This window comes from Nelusetta ayraudi, unplaced genomic scaffold (genome assembly GCF_046127955.1).
Source record: "Nelusetta ayraudi isolate G7.1 ecotype Tasmania unplaced genomic scaffold, CSIRO-AGI_Nayr_v1 ptg000061l, whole genome shotgun sequence".
In the NCBI taxonomy this organism is placed as follows: Eukaryota; Metazoa; Chordata; class Actinopteri; order Tetraodontiformes; family Monacanthidae; genus Nelusetta; species Nelusetta ayraudi.
Window position 1 is genome coordinate 719,327 of NW_027466111.1, and position 14,888 is coordinate 734,214.

At 53.9% G+C, this 14,888-nt stretch overlaps 1 protein-coding gene and 1 long non-coding RNA gene across 9 annotated transcripts in view; one reads left to right on the forward strand and one right to left on the reverse strand.

Moving 5' to 3' along the window:
* The window catches only part of LOC142897820 (ankyrin-3-like), a 47,863-nt gene that overhangs the window by 18,850 nt on the left and 14,125 nt on the right, over positions 1 to 14,888 (forward strand). For 4 of the 8 annotated variants that reach the window (XM_076040410.1, XM_076040411.1, XM_076040406.1 and 1 more), the window contains 21 exons: positions 3 to 101; positions 191 to 388; positions 797 to 895; positions 2,151 to 2,249; positions 2,321 to 2,419; positions 2,511 to 2,606; positions 3,886 to 3,958; positions 5,404 to 5,521; positions 6,796 to 6,895; positions 7,930 to 7,974; positions 8,236 to 8,339; positions 8,821 to 9,042; positions 10,490 to 10,644; positions 10,790 to 11,001; positions 11,078 to 11,288; positions 11,380 to 11,476; positions 11,840 to 12,068; positions 12,180 to 12,305; positions 12,895 to 13,014; positions 13,320 to 13,346; positions 13,794 to 13,875. In XM_076040410.1, the coding sequence (XP_075896525.1) occupies positions 3 to 101; positions 191 to 388; positions 797 to 895; positions 2,151 to 2,249; positions 2,321 to 2,419; positions 2,511 to 2,606; positions 3,886 to 3,958; positions 5,404 to 5,521; positions 6,796 to 6,895; positions 7,930 to 7,974; positions 8,236 to 8,339; positions 8,821 to 9,042; positions 10,490 to 10,644; positions 10,790 to 11,001; positions 11,078 to 11,288; positions 11,380 to 11,476; positions 11,840 to 12,068; positions 12,180 to 12,305; positions 12,895 to 13,014; positions 13,320 to 13,346; positions 13,794 to 13,875 (2,611 nt within the window). The remainder of the gene's footprint in view (positions 1 to 2; positions 102 to 190; positions 389 to 796; positions 896 to 2,150; positions 2,250 to 2,320; positions 2,420 to 2,510; positions 2,607 to 3,885; positions 3,959 to 5,403; positions 5,522 to 6,795; positions 6,896 to 7,929; positions 7,975 to 8,235; positions 8,340 to 8,820; positions 9,043 to 10,489; positions 10,645 to 10,789; positions 11,002 to 11,077; positions 11,289 to 11,379; positions 11,477 to 11,839; positions 12,069 to 12,179; positions 12,306 to 12,894; positions 13,015 to 13,319; positions 13,347 to 13,793; positions 13,876 to 14,888) is intronic. The other 4 variants (XM_076040405.1, XM_076040407.1, XM_076040408.1 and 1 more) reach the window with 4 other exon arrangements.
* LOC142897853 (uncharacterized) lies at positions 14,517 to 14,876 on the reverse strand. The gene is made up of 2 exons (XR_012928498.1): positions 14,651 to 14,876; positions 14,517 to 14,611 (listed from the first exon to the last, which is right to left on the reverse strand). It is a non-coding gene; the product is annotated as an uncharacterized LOC142897853 (long non-coding RNA).

Genomic DNA, 14,888 nt, shown 5'->3' on the forward strand with positions numbered 1-14,888 from the left:
AGAGTGGACTCACTCCGCTCCATGTGGCAGTTCACTATGACCACCAGAAGGTGGCACTGCTGCTGCTCAGCCAGGGAGCTTCTCCACATGCTGCTGCCAAGGTGAGGCCTCTGATTGGCTGCAGAGCCGTCGGCCAATCAGTCAGTCTGATTGATCTGATCGATCTGATTGATTGGCTTGCTGTCCCCAGAACGGCTTCACTCCACTCCACATTGCGGCCCAGAGGAACCAGCTGGAGATCATGACAGCGCTGCTGGAGTTTGGAGCCTTGGCTCGGGCGGCGACCCGGCAGGGCGTCACTCCGCTCCACCTGGGGGCGCAAGAGGGCCACCTGGACGTGGTGACGCTTCTGCTGGCCAGGGACGCCCCCACCAATGCCTGCACCAAGGTTGGGGGTCTGGAGGGTCTGGGGGTGTCTGGAGGGTCTGGGCGATCTAGGGGTCTAGCGGGTCTGGGCGGTCTAGAGGTCTGGAGGGTCTGGAGGGTCTGGGGGGTCTGCAGGGTCTGGGGGGGTCCAGAGGGTCTGGGGGTCTGCAGGGTCTTGGAGAGTCTGGGCAGTCTAGGGGTCCAGGGGTCCAGGGGTCTAGCAGGTCTGGAGGGTCTGGGGCTCCGGGGGATCTGGGGGGTCTGGGGGGTATGGAGGGTCCAGAGGGTCTGGGGGTCTGCAGGGTCTGGGGGGGTCTGGAGGGTCTGGAGGGTCTGGGCGGTCTAGGGGTCTAGCGGGTCTGGGCGGTCTTGGGGTCATGGGTGTAACTTGTGTGACGTTGTTTAACTGTGCCTTGCTGGTGTCCCCCAGTCAGGCCTGAGTCCACTGCATCTCGCGGCCCAGGAGGACCGGGCCAACGTGGCCCAAGTTCTGGTCAAGCAGGGAGCTGCCGTGGACCCACAGACCAGGGTGAGACCACAGGGGGCGCTGCTGCACCTGCAGGGGAGCTTCTCTTCATGGTGTGACTTTTGATTCAGAGAAAGTGGTAAAGGAAGTGATGGCGGAAGTGATAGAGGAAGCAGTAGAGGAAGTGTTGAACGAAGTGATAGAGGAAGCAGTAGAGGAAGTGATGGAGGAAGCAGTGAAAAAGTGATACAGGATGTGGTAGAGGGAATGAAAGAGGAAGTGATTGAGGAAGTGATAGAGGAAGCAGTAGAGGAAGTGTTGAACGAAGTGATAGAGGAAGCAGTAGAGGAAGTGATGGAGGAAGCAGTGAAAAAGTGATACAGGATGTGGTAGAGGGAATGAAAGAGGAAGTGATTGAGGAAGTGAAGAGCAAGTGGTAGAGGAAGTGGTAAAAAAGTGATACAGGAAGTGGTAGAGGAAGTGAAGAGCAAGTGGTAGAGGAAGTGGTAGAGGAAGTGATGGAGGAAGTGGTAGAGGAAGTGAAGAGCAAGTGGTAGAGCAAGTGGTAGAGGAAGTGAAGAGCAAGTGGTAGAGGAAGTGATGGAGGAAGTGGTAGAGGAAGTGAAGAGCAAGTGGTAGAGGAAGTGGTAGAGGAAGTGAAGAGCAAGTGGTAGAGGAAGTGATGGAGGAAGTGGTAGAGGAAGTGAAGAGCAAGTGGTAGAGAAAGTGGTAGAGGAAGTGAAGAGCAAGTGGTAGAGGAAGTGATGGAGGAAGTGGTAGAGGAAGTGAAGAGCAAGTGGTAGAGGAAGTGGTAGAGGAAGTGATGGAGGAAGTGGTAGAGGAAGTGAAGAGCAAGTGGTAGAGGAAGTGGTAGAGGAAGTGAAGAGCAAGTGGTAGAGGAAGTGATGGAGGAAGTGGTAGAGGAAGTGAAGAGCAAGTGGTAGAGAAAGTGGTAGAGGAAGTGAAGAGCAAGTGGTAGAGGAAGTGATGGAGGAAGTGGTAAAGGAAGTGGTAGAGCAAGTGGTAGAGGAAGTGGTAGAGCAAGTGGTAGAGGAAGTGAAGAGCAAGTGGTAGAGGAAGTGATGGAGGAAGTGGTAGAGGAAGTGATGGAGGAAGTGATGGAGGAAGTGGTAGAGGAAGTGATGGAGGAAGTGATGGAGGAAGTGGTAGAGGAAGGACAGTCTTTAGTGAAGCTCCGCCCACCCTCGCTGTGGGCTGCTGATGGACATCCAATAGGATCCCACAGACACAGACAGCAGGTTTCTTCGGGTGGAAAGGTCGTTGACCTGTGGTTTATCTGCTGCTGCTCCGTCCCCAGCTGGGCTACACCCCCCTGCATGTGGCCTGTCACTACGGCAATGTCAAGATGGTCAACTTCCTGCTGAAGGCTCAGGCCCAGGTCAACGCCAAGACCAAGGTAGCCGTAGCCCGTTAGCATTAGCGTTAGCGTTAGCACTGGTGTCAAACTGATGACTGTGTTTCCTGCAGAGCGGCTACACTCCCCTCCACCAGGCGGCGCAGCAGGGACACACCCACATCATCAACCTGCTGCTGCACCACGGCGCCTCGCCCAATGAGCTGACAGCAGTGAGTGTGGCTCCACCCACCGACCTCCAACATCTGACCCCGCCGCCCCCTCACTCCCTCCTCTCCTCCTCCTCCTCCTCCTCCTCTGCAGAGCGGGAACAGCGCTCTGTCCATCGCCCGGCGGCTGGGCTACATCTCAGTGGTGGACACCCTGAGGAGCGTCACCCAGGAGGCCTCCAGCACTCAGGTGGGTGGGACCGCCACCAGCAGGGGGAGCCGCTGGGCCTCTACACCCTGCTGGAGGGGCAGCCTGGTCCAGCGCTGTTCTACACACCTTCAGCCACTTTGGTTCACGTTCACTCTTTCACTCAAAGAAGCCCTCAAGAGAAGGAACTATGGTCCGGTGGCCGCCAAGAGGAACTTCTCAGTATTACTCCAGCAAGGACCAAACACCCCAGAGGGACAGAAGAGTGGCTGAAGAAGTGATGGAGGAAGTTATGGAGGAGGCAGTAGAGGAAGTGGTTGAGGAAGTGATAGAGGAGGCAGTAGAGGAAGTGATGGAGGAAGTGATGGAGGAAGTGATGGAGGAAGTGGTTGAGGAAGTGATGGAGGAAGTGATGGAGGAAGTGATGGAGGAGGCAGTCGAGGAAGTGATAGAGGAAGTGATGGAGGAAGTGATAGAGAAGGCAGTAAAAGAAGTGATGAGGAAGTGATAGAGGAGGCAGTAGAGGAAGTGATAGAGGAAGTGATGGAGGAGGCAGTGGAGGAAGTGTTTGAGGAAGTGATGGAGGAAGTGATAGAGGAAATGGTTGCGGAAGTAATGGAGAAGTGCTGGAGGAAGTAATGAGGAAGTAATGAGGAAGTGGAAGAAACGAGGTAGTGGTAGGAAAAGTGGTAGAGGAAGTAATGAGGAAGTGATGGAGGAGGCAGTAGAGGAAGTGATGGAGGAAGCTGTAGAGGAAGTGATGGAGGAAATTGTAGAGGAAGCTGTAGAGGAAGTGATAGAGGAAGCTGTAGAGGAAGTGGTGGAGGAAGTGATGGAGGAGGCAGTAGTGGAAGTGGTGGAGGAAGTGATTGAGGAAATGGTTGAGGAAGTAATGAAGAAGTGCTGGAGGAAGTAATGAGGAAGTGGTAGAGGAAGTAGTTGAGGAAGTGGTGGAGGAAGTCATGAGGAAGAGGAAGAAATGAGGTAGTGGTGGAAAAAAGTAATAGGGAAGTGGTGAAGGAAGTGATGAACAAAAATCACTTCCTGTTTGGTTTTAGTTTGTATCTCCAATAAGAATGCTGCTTTTTGAATCCTGTCCTGGTCACATGACCTCTGCACTGTTAGCCCTCTGTTTGCAGACTCCCACCTAACTGATGCTTTGTTTGAGCTGCCGCACAGGCAGAAAGAGGGCGTGGCCAGGAGGTGGAGCCTGGGGTGGAGTCATCAATATCAACAAAGTCAATCAATATCTGACCTGTAGGTGGAGCCACTGGGTCACATGGCATGGAGTCTTCAGAGCTCCTCTCTTCTTCTGCTGCAGATGGTGACGGAGAAGCACAAGATGAACGTTCCTGAGACCATGAACGAGGCGCTGGACATGTCGGACGACGAAGGTAATCATGTGACCTCTGATGTGATTGTTCTGGGTCTAATCATGTGACCTGTGATGTCATCGTTCTGGGTCTAATCATGTGACCTCTGATGTCACTTGAAACCATGGCAGATGGATGAAATCCGGCTTTATCAAACAATCAACTTCAATTTGACATTTGAGAGAGAGAAAGGGAGAGAGAGAGAGAGACAGAGAGGGAGACAGAGAGGGAGTGGCTGTAGGTGCTTCAGTAGTGCTAACAGCTAACAGGCCTTTACGAGTCACTGGAGTTGATCTGGATCAGTTTGCTCTGCAGTCTGACGGTTCAAAGTGTTGCAGAATAAAATCCTGTGAAGCAACGCTGACAATGTGCCACTGACTCGGAGCTAATCAATTAGCATTCATGAGGGGGATAATCAATGCTAATTGATTAGCTTCCCCCACACCTCAAAGAAGAACTCAAAGATAGTTTTCATCTGAGTTTCTACTGGTTTGTTTTTGTTTTTTAACTGTCAACTGTTTTTTCTTCACTGGTTTCTGCTGATTTCTGTGGGTTTCTACTTGGTTTCCACCGATCTTGACTGGTTTTACTGGTTTCTAGTGTTTTCTATTGGTACTGGAGAACCTTTTGTCTGAAGGGCTTAAAGATATTTTTCACATTTTCATCTGTTTTCTACTGGTTTGCTACTTCTTCTTCTTCTTCTTCTTCTTCTTCTTCTTCTTCTTCTTCTTCTTCTTCTTTTTTTTTTAGTTTTCTTCTTAATTTCTATTGGTTCTTGCTGGTCTGCTGTTGGTTCCAGGTCCCATTTTCTGGAACCTGGAACATTTTCACACAGTTGCCATGCCAGACTTGTTGGTGTGTGTGTGTGTGTGTGTGTGTGTGTGTGCGCGTGTGTGCATAGGAGGAGGGGGAGGGATTGGGGGTGTGTGGCTGCTCTCAGCCCCCCCCCTGTCTGTCTGTCTTCTTTTTCTTCTTCTTCTTCTTCACTTTGTGCTGAATGTGGACAAAAAAGAGCCTCATAGTTTGAGTCATGTGGAGCCCAGACAACAGGCCTTTGTGTGAGTGTGTGTGTGTTCTGTTTGCTTAACACCCTCTAATAGCTTAGCATTAAAGCTAAGGGACGCTGTTGGGGAGAGAGGTTAGAAGAGAGGTTTGCAGCTAGCAGCTACGCTAAAACTCACTGTGTGTGTGTGAGTGAGTGTGTTTGTGTGTGTGTGTGTGTCTGTGTGTGTGTGAGTGTGTTGGAAAACAGCCCCCAGCCAGACGCGGCTGCATTGATCCGCCACTCTCGCTAGCTCGCTAACACACTAGCGGTGTCGGGACGTCCCGTCAGAAGAGGGTCGACCTCCGGAGGAGACGCAGCTGCCCGCTCCCTCGCTCGCTGCTCGCCGCCAGGCTCCGCCCCCCCCCGGACCACCGCCTAACCTCGCTGCTGTGTGTGTGTGTGTGTGTGTGTCCGATGGCAGGTGATGATGTCACTACAGGCCACAGGTTCCTGGCCCCTCAGGACCTCCGGGAGCTGGGCGACGACTCGCTGCCCCAGGACGGCTACGTGGGCTTCAGCGTCGGCGCCAGGTCGCAGAGGTGAGGCCCCGCCCCCATCACACCCAGCAGCCAATCACAGTGAAGACAGACGCTAGACTCACTGCGAGCTCGGTGAAGTTTTGGTTTTTGGTGAGCGACTGAGGGTGTGTGTGTGTGTGTGTGTGTGTGTGTGTGTGTGTGTTGTGTATGCTTAGCACCCTTTATTAGCTTAGCAATGCTAAAAGACTATGAAAGCAGCAAGTAGCTATGCTAAAACTCTGTGTCTGTATGTGCGTGTGATTGAGTGTGTGTGTGTGTGTGTGTGTGTGTGTGTGTGTATGTGTGTGTGTGTGTGTGTTCTGTTTGCTTAGCACCCTCTATTAGCTTAGCTTTAAAGCTGGACAACTGTTTCCATAGCCCCCCTTAGCTGCAATACCAAGAGAAAGGCAAAAGACGCAGCAAGCAGCTATGCTACAATTGTGTGTGTGTATATGTGTGTGTGAGAGCGAGAGAGAGAGAGAGAGAGAGAGAGAGAGATTGACCTTGCTTCCTGCCGGTGGGAGGGGCTTACAGAGGGATCGACATCAGACTTCCTGTGTTCGATCGGGTGGCAATTGGGTCACACACACATTCTCTCTCTCTCTCTCTCTCTCTCTCTCTCTCTCTCTCTCTCTCTCTCCACCTCTCTCTCTGTCACGTACACACTGAGTGATGGGGGGAGGGTGGGCGCCCGGGGGCAGGTTGGTCAGTGCTTTGAATCACTTCCTGTTTAGATGGTAGCCAATCAGTGAGAGCCACTGAGTCTGAATTAAAGTTGATGTTTCACCTCACAAAGTTTCAAGCTGACAAGCTGAGTGGTTAGCGGCCGGCTAAGTAGTTAGCAGCTAGGTTAGGCTAACAGGTTAGCAGTGATCGTTTCTTCACCTTCTCTTGTTCTCTCCTCTTGTCTTCACCTTCAGTCCCAAAGTCAGGTGAGGCTGCAGGCACGACCCCCCCCCCCCCCCCAACTTCCCCCCCACTCACCCCGCAACCCCTTCCACACCCCCCCCCCCCAACTCCATCAGTCTTCTATATGTGTGTGTCATAGTGTAACAGACTGTTGTCGCCACCTTGATCCAGTTTGGAGTCTTTGCTGCTCAGTCATCTGTCTGCACACACACACACACACACACACACACACACACACACACACACACACATATGCATTTAATGTGTTTGTTCTGTGTCTCCCCCCCCCCCCCCCACCCCCCCCATTTGTGACTGTATGTGATGCTCTCCTGTTCACCTGATCTCCTGGTCGCCTGGTCACCTGGTCACCTGGTCTCCTGGTCCAGCCTGCGCTCTTTCAGTTCCGACAGGTCCAACACGCTGAACCGGGCCTCCTTCACCAGAGACAGCAGGACCATCGAGGAGCTGCTGGCCAGCAAGGAGGCGGTACGTAGCCACCACACGGTGCGTTCAGGTGCCACATGGTGCGTTCAGGTGCCACACGGTGCGTTCAGGTACCACACGGTGCGTTCAGGTACACGCAGTACATAGCCCATCACATGTTGCGTTCAGGTGCCACACGGTGCATTCAAGTACATGCAGTACAAAGCCACCACACGGTGCGTTCAGGTACCACACGGTGCGTTCATGTGCCACACAGTGCATTCAAGTACATGCAGTACGTAGCCACCACACGGTGCGTTCAGGTGCCACACAGTATGTAGCCACCACACGGTGCGTTCAGGTGCCACACGGTGCATTCAAGTACATGCAGTACATAGCCACCATACGGTGCGTTCAGGTGTCACACGGTGCATTCAAGTACATGTAGTACATAGCCACCACACGGTGCGTTCAGGTGCCACGGTGCATTCAAGTACATGCAGTACATAGCCACCACACGGTGCGTTCAGGTGCCACGGTGCATTCAAGTACATGTAGTACATAGCCATCACATGGTGCGTTCAGGTGCCACACGGTGCGTTCAGGTACACACAGTGTGTAGTAAGTGTTGCATGCTGGGAACTCCTCCAGTATGTAGACTGGCTTAGGGTTCAGCACAGTGACTGATTCCTGATTAAAGCTCCTGTTTCCTCCACTAACCCAACCTCGCCCTCAACCACATGATCACTAGCGGCCTGAGAGTTCAGTGTGTGTGCTGCTGACTAAGTGCTGATACCTGTCCTCCTCCTCCACCACCTCCTCCTCCTCCACGACCTCCTCCTCCTCTTCCACCTCCTCCTTGTCCTCCTCCTCCTCCTCCAACTACTCCTCCTCCACGACCTCCTCCTCCAACTCCTCCCCCTCCCCGTCCTCCTCCACTACCTCCTCCTTTTCCTCCTCCTCCTCCTCTTCCACCTCCTCCTCCACCAACTCCTCCTCCTCCTCCTCCTCCAACTCCTCCCCCTCCTCTTCCACCTCCTCCAACTCCTCCTCCTCCTCCTTGTCCTCCTCCAACTCCCCGTCCTCCTCCTCCTCAGATTCTCTCTAATCGAAGGTCTTTAGTTGTGGAGAAGCACAACCAGGTGTGTAGATGTTCCTCATGCATGCGATACAGTGTCTGTGTGTGTGTGTGTGTGTTATATTGTGTCTTCAGACCAGTTGGACCTTCTGCTTTTTCAACTCTGTTCAGCTTTTTGTTGTTACATGAATCTATTTGTCACATTTTTTACCGTTGTGTTGTTGTTCTTTTCTTCTGCACGTCCGTCAGAAGGGTGAAGGTCTGCAGGACCTGCAGGGTCTGCAGGATGTGACCACACACACTCTGTCTTCTGTGTGTTTGCCAGCAGGGGGCAGCCAAGGACCTGGACAGTGACTCCCTGCGGAGGTCCAGCTGGACACCAGACGCCCTGGAGAACATCAACCTGGTGTCTTCACCCGTTCACTCAGGGTGAGTATTTGAGGAGCTCCTGGTGGAGAACAAGGGAGAGAACCTGGTGGAGAACATAGTGGAGAATGTGGTGGAGAACATAGTGGAGAACCTGGTGGAGAACCTAGTGAAGAACATAGTGGAGAACGTGGTGGAGAACGTGGTGGAGAACCTGGTGGAGAACCTGGTGAAGAACATAGTGGAGAACCTGGTGGAGAACCTGGTGGAGAACGATTCTTCAGTAGTCCAGTGGCAGCCAACAACACTCGCTCACTGTGTGTGTGTGTTCTGCGACGGTTGGAGCTAAGCTGCTAAAGCTAACGCGGGCTAACGGCTGCTCTGTGACTTTCTGCCGCCAACCTTTGACCCCTGTGCTGCTCCTTGTCATCCACCCTGCAGTACGACAGCAGCTGATTGGCCGCTGTCTCTCTCTCACTGTGTCAAGCTGTATATTTTCGCTGGTTGCAGCGCAGCATGACAGCCTATGAAACGTCCCCCTCAGGTTCCTGGTCAGCTTCATGGTGGACGCCCGTGGAGGCTCCATGAGGGGGAGCCGCCACCAGGGGATGCGCATCATTGTCCCGCCCAGGAAGTGCACGGCGCCCACCAGGATCACCTGCCGATTGGTCAAGAGGCCCCGGCTGGCCCCGCCCCCCATGGTGGAGGGGGAGGGGCTGGCCAGCCGATTGGTGGAGGTCGGACCGGCCGGAGCTCATTTCCTAGGGTGAGAACCTTCCTCTGCTCCACTGTGATGAAGATCATGGTGATGATGATGATGATGGATTATGAAGATGGTGATGATGGTGATGTTGATGGTTGAATGATGATGATGAAGATGATGAAGTTGATGATGGTGTTGATGATGGTGTTGATGACGATGATGAAATGGTGGTGATGGATGGATGGATGATGATGATGATGATGATTATGATGATGATTATGATGATGGATGAAGATGAAGATGAAGATGATGATGATGATGGTGGTGATGGTGGTGGTGATGATGATGGATGGATGATGAAGATGATGATGATGATGACAATGATGATGATGGATGAAGATGATGATGGATGATGATGATGATGGATGAAGATGATGATAATGATGATGATGATGATGGATGAAGATGATGATGATAATAATGAAGATGATGATGATGATGATGATGATGATGGATGCTCACTCACATCACAGCCAATCATCAGCTCTTGTCCTAAACAGCCAATCAGACACGTCTTCATCCCAGTAGAAAACATGATTAATCAACTTTGAACTCAAAGTGTGCTTGTGTGTGTGTGTGTGTGTGTGTGTGTGTGTGTGGACCACTCAGTCAGCTCCACCTCCCCAGAAGGCTGCCAGCCCTTAGTGATGGCGAGAGCCTGGTTAGTCCGGTTCTCCAGTTGGGCCCAGGAGGAACTAGATTTGTTGGGTAGGAACCAAACCTGCTGCTCCTGCAGACGAACGTGAACGTGGCTGATTCATGCTGGTGGATTTGATTTCCTGCGTCCATCTCCACGACCTTGGCTGTCTGGTAGTTTTGGGAAGAAGTTGATGTTTGACAGCGGCACACGTTGAGCAGAACAACGGTTGAATCTTTTGAATTCTTCCCAAACACTCAAGACTCAAAACTCTTCATCCTCCTTTTGTTGTTGAGACCTTCATCCTTTGATTTGGAGCTCTCAGCGCGGCTGTGACGTCACTCAAAGTCCACTGACTGGCTTGTTGGGCTGCTGACCTTCATCCTGCTTCCATGGCTGCTGCTTGTCCACCGCCCGGTTTCTCCTTCATCGGCAGAACCCGGTGTCGCTGCGATGATGGGAAACGAGCCGCTGGTACCGAACAGGTGGTCGGAGAGCACGGATCGATGATTGACACCTGGACTAGGACCTTCTGGTCCTCTGGCCCAATGCAGAGAAGAACAAAGGTTCCTCTGACCAGCAGCATTTGTAGCTGCAGTAACTGGGACGACCTTCTGTCAGCTGCAAGGTCAACCAGTGATGATGCAGCTGGTCTCCAGGGTCTCTAACGGGTCTGGTGGTCCGACTGTTGTCTCTTCTTCTCCTGCTGCTGATGCTGCTGCTGCTGCAGCTCCTTCAGTCTTCCTCATATTGTACCAGGTGTCCTTCCTGCTGGACCTTCACTCAGAGTCCCTCTGGTTTCCCCACTGGCAGACCGGTGATCGTGGAGATCCCCCATTTTGGTTCCATGCGCGGCCAGGAGAGGGAGCTGATCCTGCTGCGCAGCGACAACGGGGAGACCTGGAAGGAGCATCAGTACGACTGCAAAACCAGAGACCTCCAGGAGCTGCTGGCTGGCATGGACGAAGGTAAGTCCTCGAGTCTGGAGGACTGGAGGACTGGAGGACTTTCCCTCCAGTCCTCCAGTCCTCTGTGACTTCTGGCTCCAGGACAAAGTCCTGGAGTCCCAGAGGACTGGAGGACTCTTTCTCAAGTCCTTCTGGTGTGGTGCAGAGTTGGACGACGAGGACGAGTTGCAGAAGAAGAGGATCTGCCGCATCGTCACTCGGGACTTCCCGCAGTACTTCGCCGTGGTGTCCCGGATCAGGCAGGAGACCAATCACATGGGGCCAGAGGGCGGGACTCTGAGCAGCCGCAGTGTCCCGTTGGTGCAGGCCTCCTTCCCGGAGGGGGCGTTGACCAAGAAGATCAAAGTGGGCCTGCAGGTGAGACCCAGTTCAGATTTGTCCAGAATGAATTGTCGAGACTCAAAGTGACTCGATGAACCGAACGGTGGTCCAGGCTCAGCCGGTTCCTGACGACACCGTCAAGAAGCTCCTGGGCCACCGGGCCACCTTCAGCCCCATCGTCACCGTGGAGCCCCGCAGGAGGAAGTTCCACCGGCCAATCACCATGACCATCCCGGTCCCGCCCCCCTCGGGGGAGGAGGGGCTGACCAATGGCTACAGGGGGGACTGCACGCCGAGTCTCCGCCTCCTTTGTAGCATCACAGGTGTGTGTTTGATTCGAGTTCCCCCAGACTGGAGGAGTTGCTGAGGTCAGAGGTCACTGTGGTCACTGTGGTCACTGCTGCTGGTTCCCAGGTGGGACTTCGCTGGCGCAGTGGGAGGACATCACCGGGACCACGCCCCTCACCTTTGTCAACGACTGCGTGTCCTTCACCACCAACGTCTCCGCCAGGTGATTCACTGCCGACTGACTCGCTGCCGACTGACTCGCTGCCGACTGACTCGCTGCCGGCTGACTCGCTACCGACTGGTTCACTGCCGACTGACTCGCTGCCGACTGACTCACTGCAGACTGACTCGCTACCGACTGACTCACTGCCAACTGACTGATTGCCGACTAAATCACCGTCAACTGACTCGCTACCGACTGACTCACTGCCGACGGACTCGCTACTGACTGACTCATTGCCGACGGACTCGCTACCGACTGACTCACTGCCGACGGACTCGCTACTGACTGACTCATTGCCGACTGATTCTCCACCTCCTGCTCCTGGGCTGATTTGTGGGCTTGACTTGTGATTGGTTCTGGCAGGTTCTGGTTGGCGGACTGCCCCCAGGTCCCGGAGACGGTGGTTCTGGCCTCGCAGCTGTACCGGGAGCTGATCTGCGTCCCCTACATGGCCCAGTTCGTGGTGTTCGCCAAGACCAGCGAGCCACTGGAGGCGCGGCTGAGGTGCTTCTGCATGACGGACGACCGGGTGGACAAGACGCTGGAGCAGCAGGAGAACTTCGAGGAGGTGGCCCGCAGCAAGGACATTGAGGTAGAGCTCCAGCGCCGCCGCCGCCGCTGCCGCCGCTGCCGCCGCTGCCGCCGGAGAACCCGATCCCGGCTTGTTGTGAGAAAGGTGACTGGTTCCGTCCTGTGTCCTCAGGTTCTGGAGGGCCGAGCGATCCACCTGGACTGTTACGGCAACTTGACTCCCCTGACCAAAGCCAGTCAGCAGCTGGCCCTCAACTTCTTCGCCTTCAAGGAGAACCGTTTGCCCTTCAGCGTCAAGGTACTACTAGCAACTAGCAACTCGCTAGTAGCCAGGCTACTGGCTACTAGCTACTAGCTGCGCCTGCTGCTGCACTGCTCCGCCTCTTCCTGTTGCGCTGCTCCGCCTGCTGCAGCACTGCTCCGCCTCCTGCCGCGCTGCTCCGCCTCTTCCTGCCGCACTGCTCCGCCTCTTCCTGCAGCCCTGCTCCGCCTCCTGCTGCAATGCTCCGCCTCTTCCTACCACACTGCTCCGCCTCCTGCCGTACTGCTCCGCCTCCTGTAGCACTGCTCCGCCTCTTCCTGCCGCGCTGCTCTGCCTCCTGCTGCGCTGCTCCGCCTCTTCCTGCCGCGCTGCTCCGCCTCCTGCTGCGCTGCTCCGCCTCTTCCTGCCGCGCTGCTCCGCCTCCTGCTGCGCTGCTGTGCCTGTAGCAGACCGGGATTTGAGCAGCAGGTTCCCCAGCTGAAGGATCTCTGTGATTGGTCATCTCCTCGTTCTCGCTGCTGCAGCCTGAGAACGTCCCGTCCTTCAGCTTCCCGCTGCTGCTGCTGCTGCTGCTGCTGCTGCCGCTGCTGACACACAGTTGAAGGTTCCGTGTTTTTGTCTGTAGGTTCGAGATGCCGGCCAGGAAGCTTGTGGACGTCTCACCTTCCTCAGGGAGTCCAAGACCACAAAAGGTCCTCAGACCGCCGTGTGCAACCTCAACATCACGCTGCCGGCCTTCAAGAAGGTACGTTAGCGTAGCAGCGCCGGCCGCTCTCTGCCGCCCCCTTCTGTCCACCGTCATGTCCTCAGTCTGGTTCGGAGACGCTTTCGACTTTTCTTTGACGTCTTCCGACTGTTTGAAATTTGAAATTCTGGCCGTTAATTTGCGCCGCTGTGTAGTTTTGGGCCGAGGGCTTCTGTGCTCCGCTAGTTCTGGCTGCTCCATCTGATGCCACTCACTCCCTGTTTCACGCCCTGATCGTTTCTTTCCCCCTGCTTTCCATCATGTCACCGCCCCCCCTTTTCCCGCAATGCATCTTGGGAACCCAGGAAGCCGAGTCAGATGGCGAGGACGAGGTAAACCACACCCTCCCCACCCTGTGCTGTCCTTCATGCTAGCTAGCGAGCTAGCAGCTCCTCTGCACGACGTCCCGTCTGCTCCAGAAAATCATTGCTTACCTTCAAACTTTGCTCCCTCATTTTTACAAATGACTTTTAAGATTCTTTTGATCTCGTCCCCCCCCCCCCCGAGCCACTATATGAATTATATCCAAGTATTTGTAATTCATATCCAGATGCAGTTGACTGGCTTTAGCTAATCAAACCCGCCTTGCTCAGTAGCAGCAGGTACTCTCGCCCAGCTACTCGCTGCTTCCCTCGTGTCGTCTAGCTATTCGCGGCTAATTTTTGACTGCGCACCTTTTAATTTGAAATTCATCTCTAGCCTGTAAATTGTATCACTTGGCAGCGTGGCTGCCGACCCAGCGTGACCCGCACCTGACGTGTTGTTTGATATTGTTGCAGACTGAAAAGCCAGAGCGACGTCATACCTTTGCCTCGCTAGCCTTGCGTAAGCGCTACAGCTATCTGGCCGAGCCGGCACTGAGTGAGTTTGACACTTTCACTGACTAACAATCCCTCTGATGACCTCGACAACTTCTCTCCTGACCCTCGCAGTCAATTTGGTTGACACTCTGTCTCACACGACATCACGTTGCACCCTCCACCGGCTTCTTCCTGTTTGTCTGTTTGTTTGTTTGTTTGTTTGTTTGTTTGTTTGTTGCACGGTTCACTGAGTGGCTGTCATGTCGTGTTGCCCACACATCAAGAGTCCAAACAACCGGTTCTGGCTGCTGAAAGGCCCTCCGAGGGCGGCTGCTGTTCTGGGCTTGTGCTTCCAGGTGGTTTTGTTCTTCTGTTGGAATGCTTTGCGTTGCCTTCAGTGTCTTCAGTTTGCTGCTCTTTGTCTCATTCGTCACTCTGCTTTCTTTTTCTCGCGCCGCAGACAAAATGGGCCCGACGCATTTTGTCGAGTTTGCTTCTTTTGCGCTAGGGTTTGCTAGAAAGGTCCGGCAGAAGTCCCTCGGCTCGGCGGCTCCGCTGTGTCTGATTGGCTCCTCGCAGTGGGAGCAGATTAAACGGAGTAAAGTTGAAACTGCGACTCGGACGGACCTTGTGTGCGAGTTGTGAGTCCGCAGACAGGAAGTTGTTTTCGCACATCCGTCCTGCCACCTTTCACTTCTTGAGTTCTTCTTTTCTGTTGCTGCTCCGTCCGCCTTATTTTTCGCTCTAGCTGCTCCTTCAGTCTTCATCTTCAGCTCCTCCCCCTCCTCCCCCTGCTCCTCCTCCCCCTCCTGCTCCCCCTCCTCCTCCTCACACACTTGCGCTTCTTCTTTTCATCAGACTGTAACTTTGACACTTGACTGAACTGCTTGTTGGAACTGCCACTAAACAACTCTTCCTCCTCTCATCTCTTCTCCTTCTTCTTCTTCTTCTTCTCCTCCTCGTTCATTTCCTAAAACCCATCGTTATGTTTTTTTTAAACCATTACTGCTTCACGTTACTTTGACCCCACCGCCCCCCCGAATCCTTTTCATCATCGCTTCCAATAACGAACTC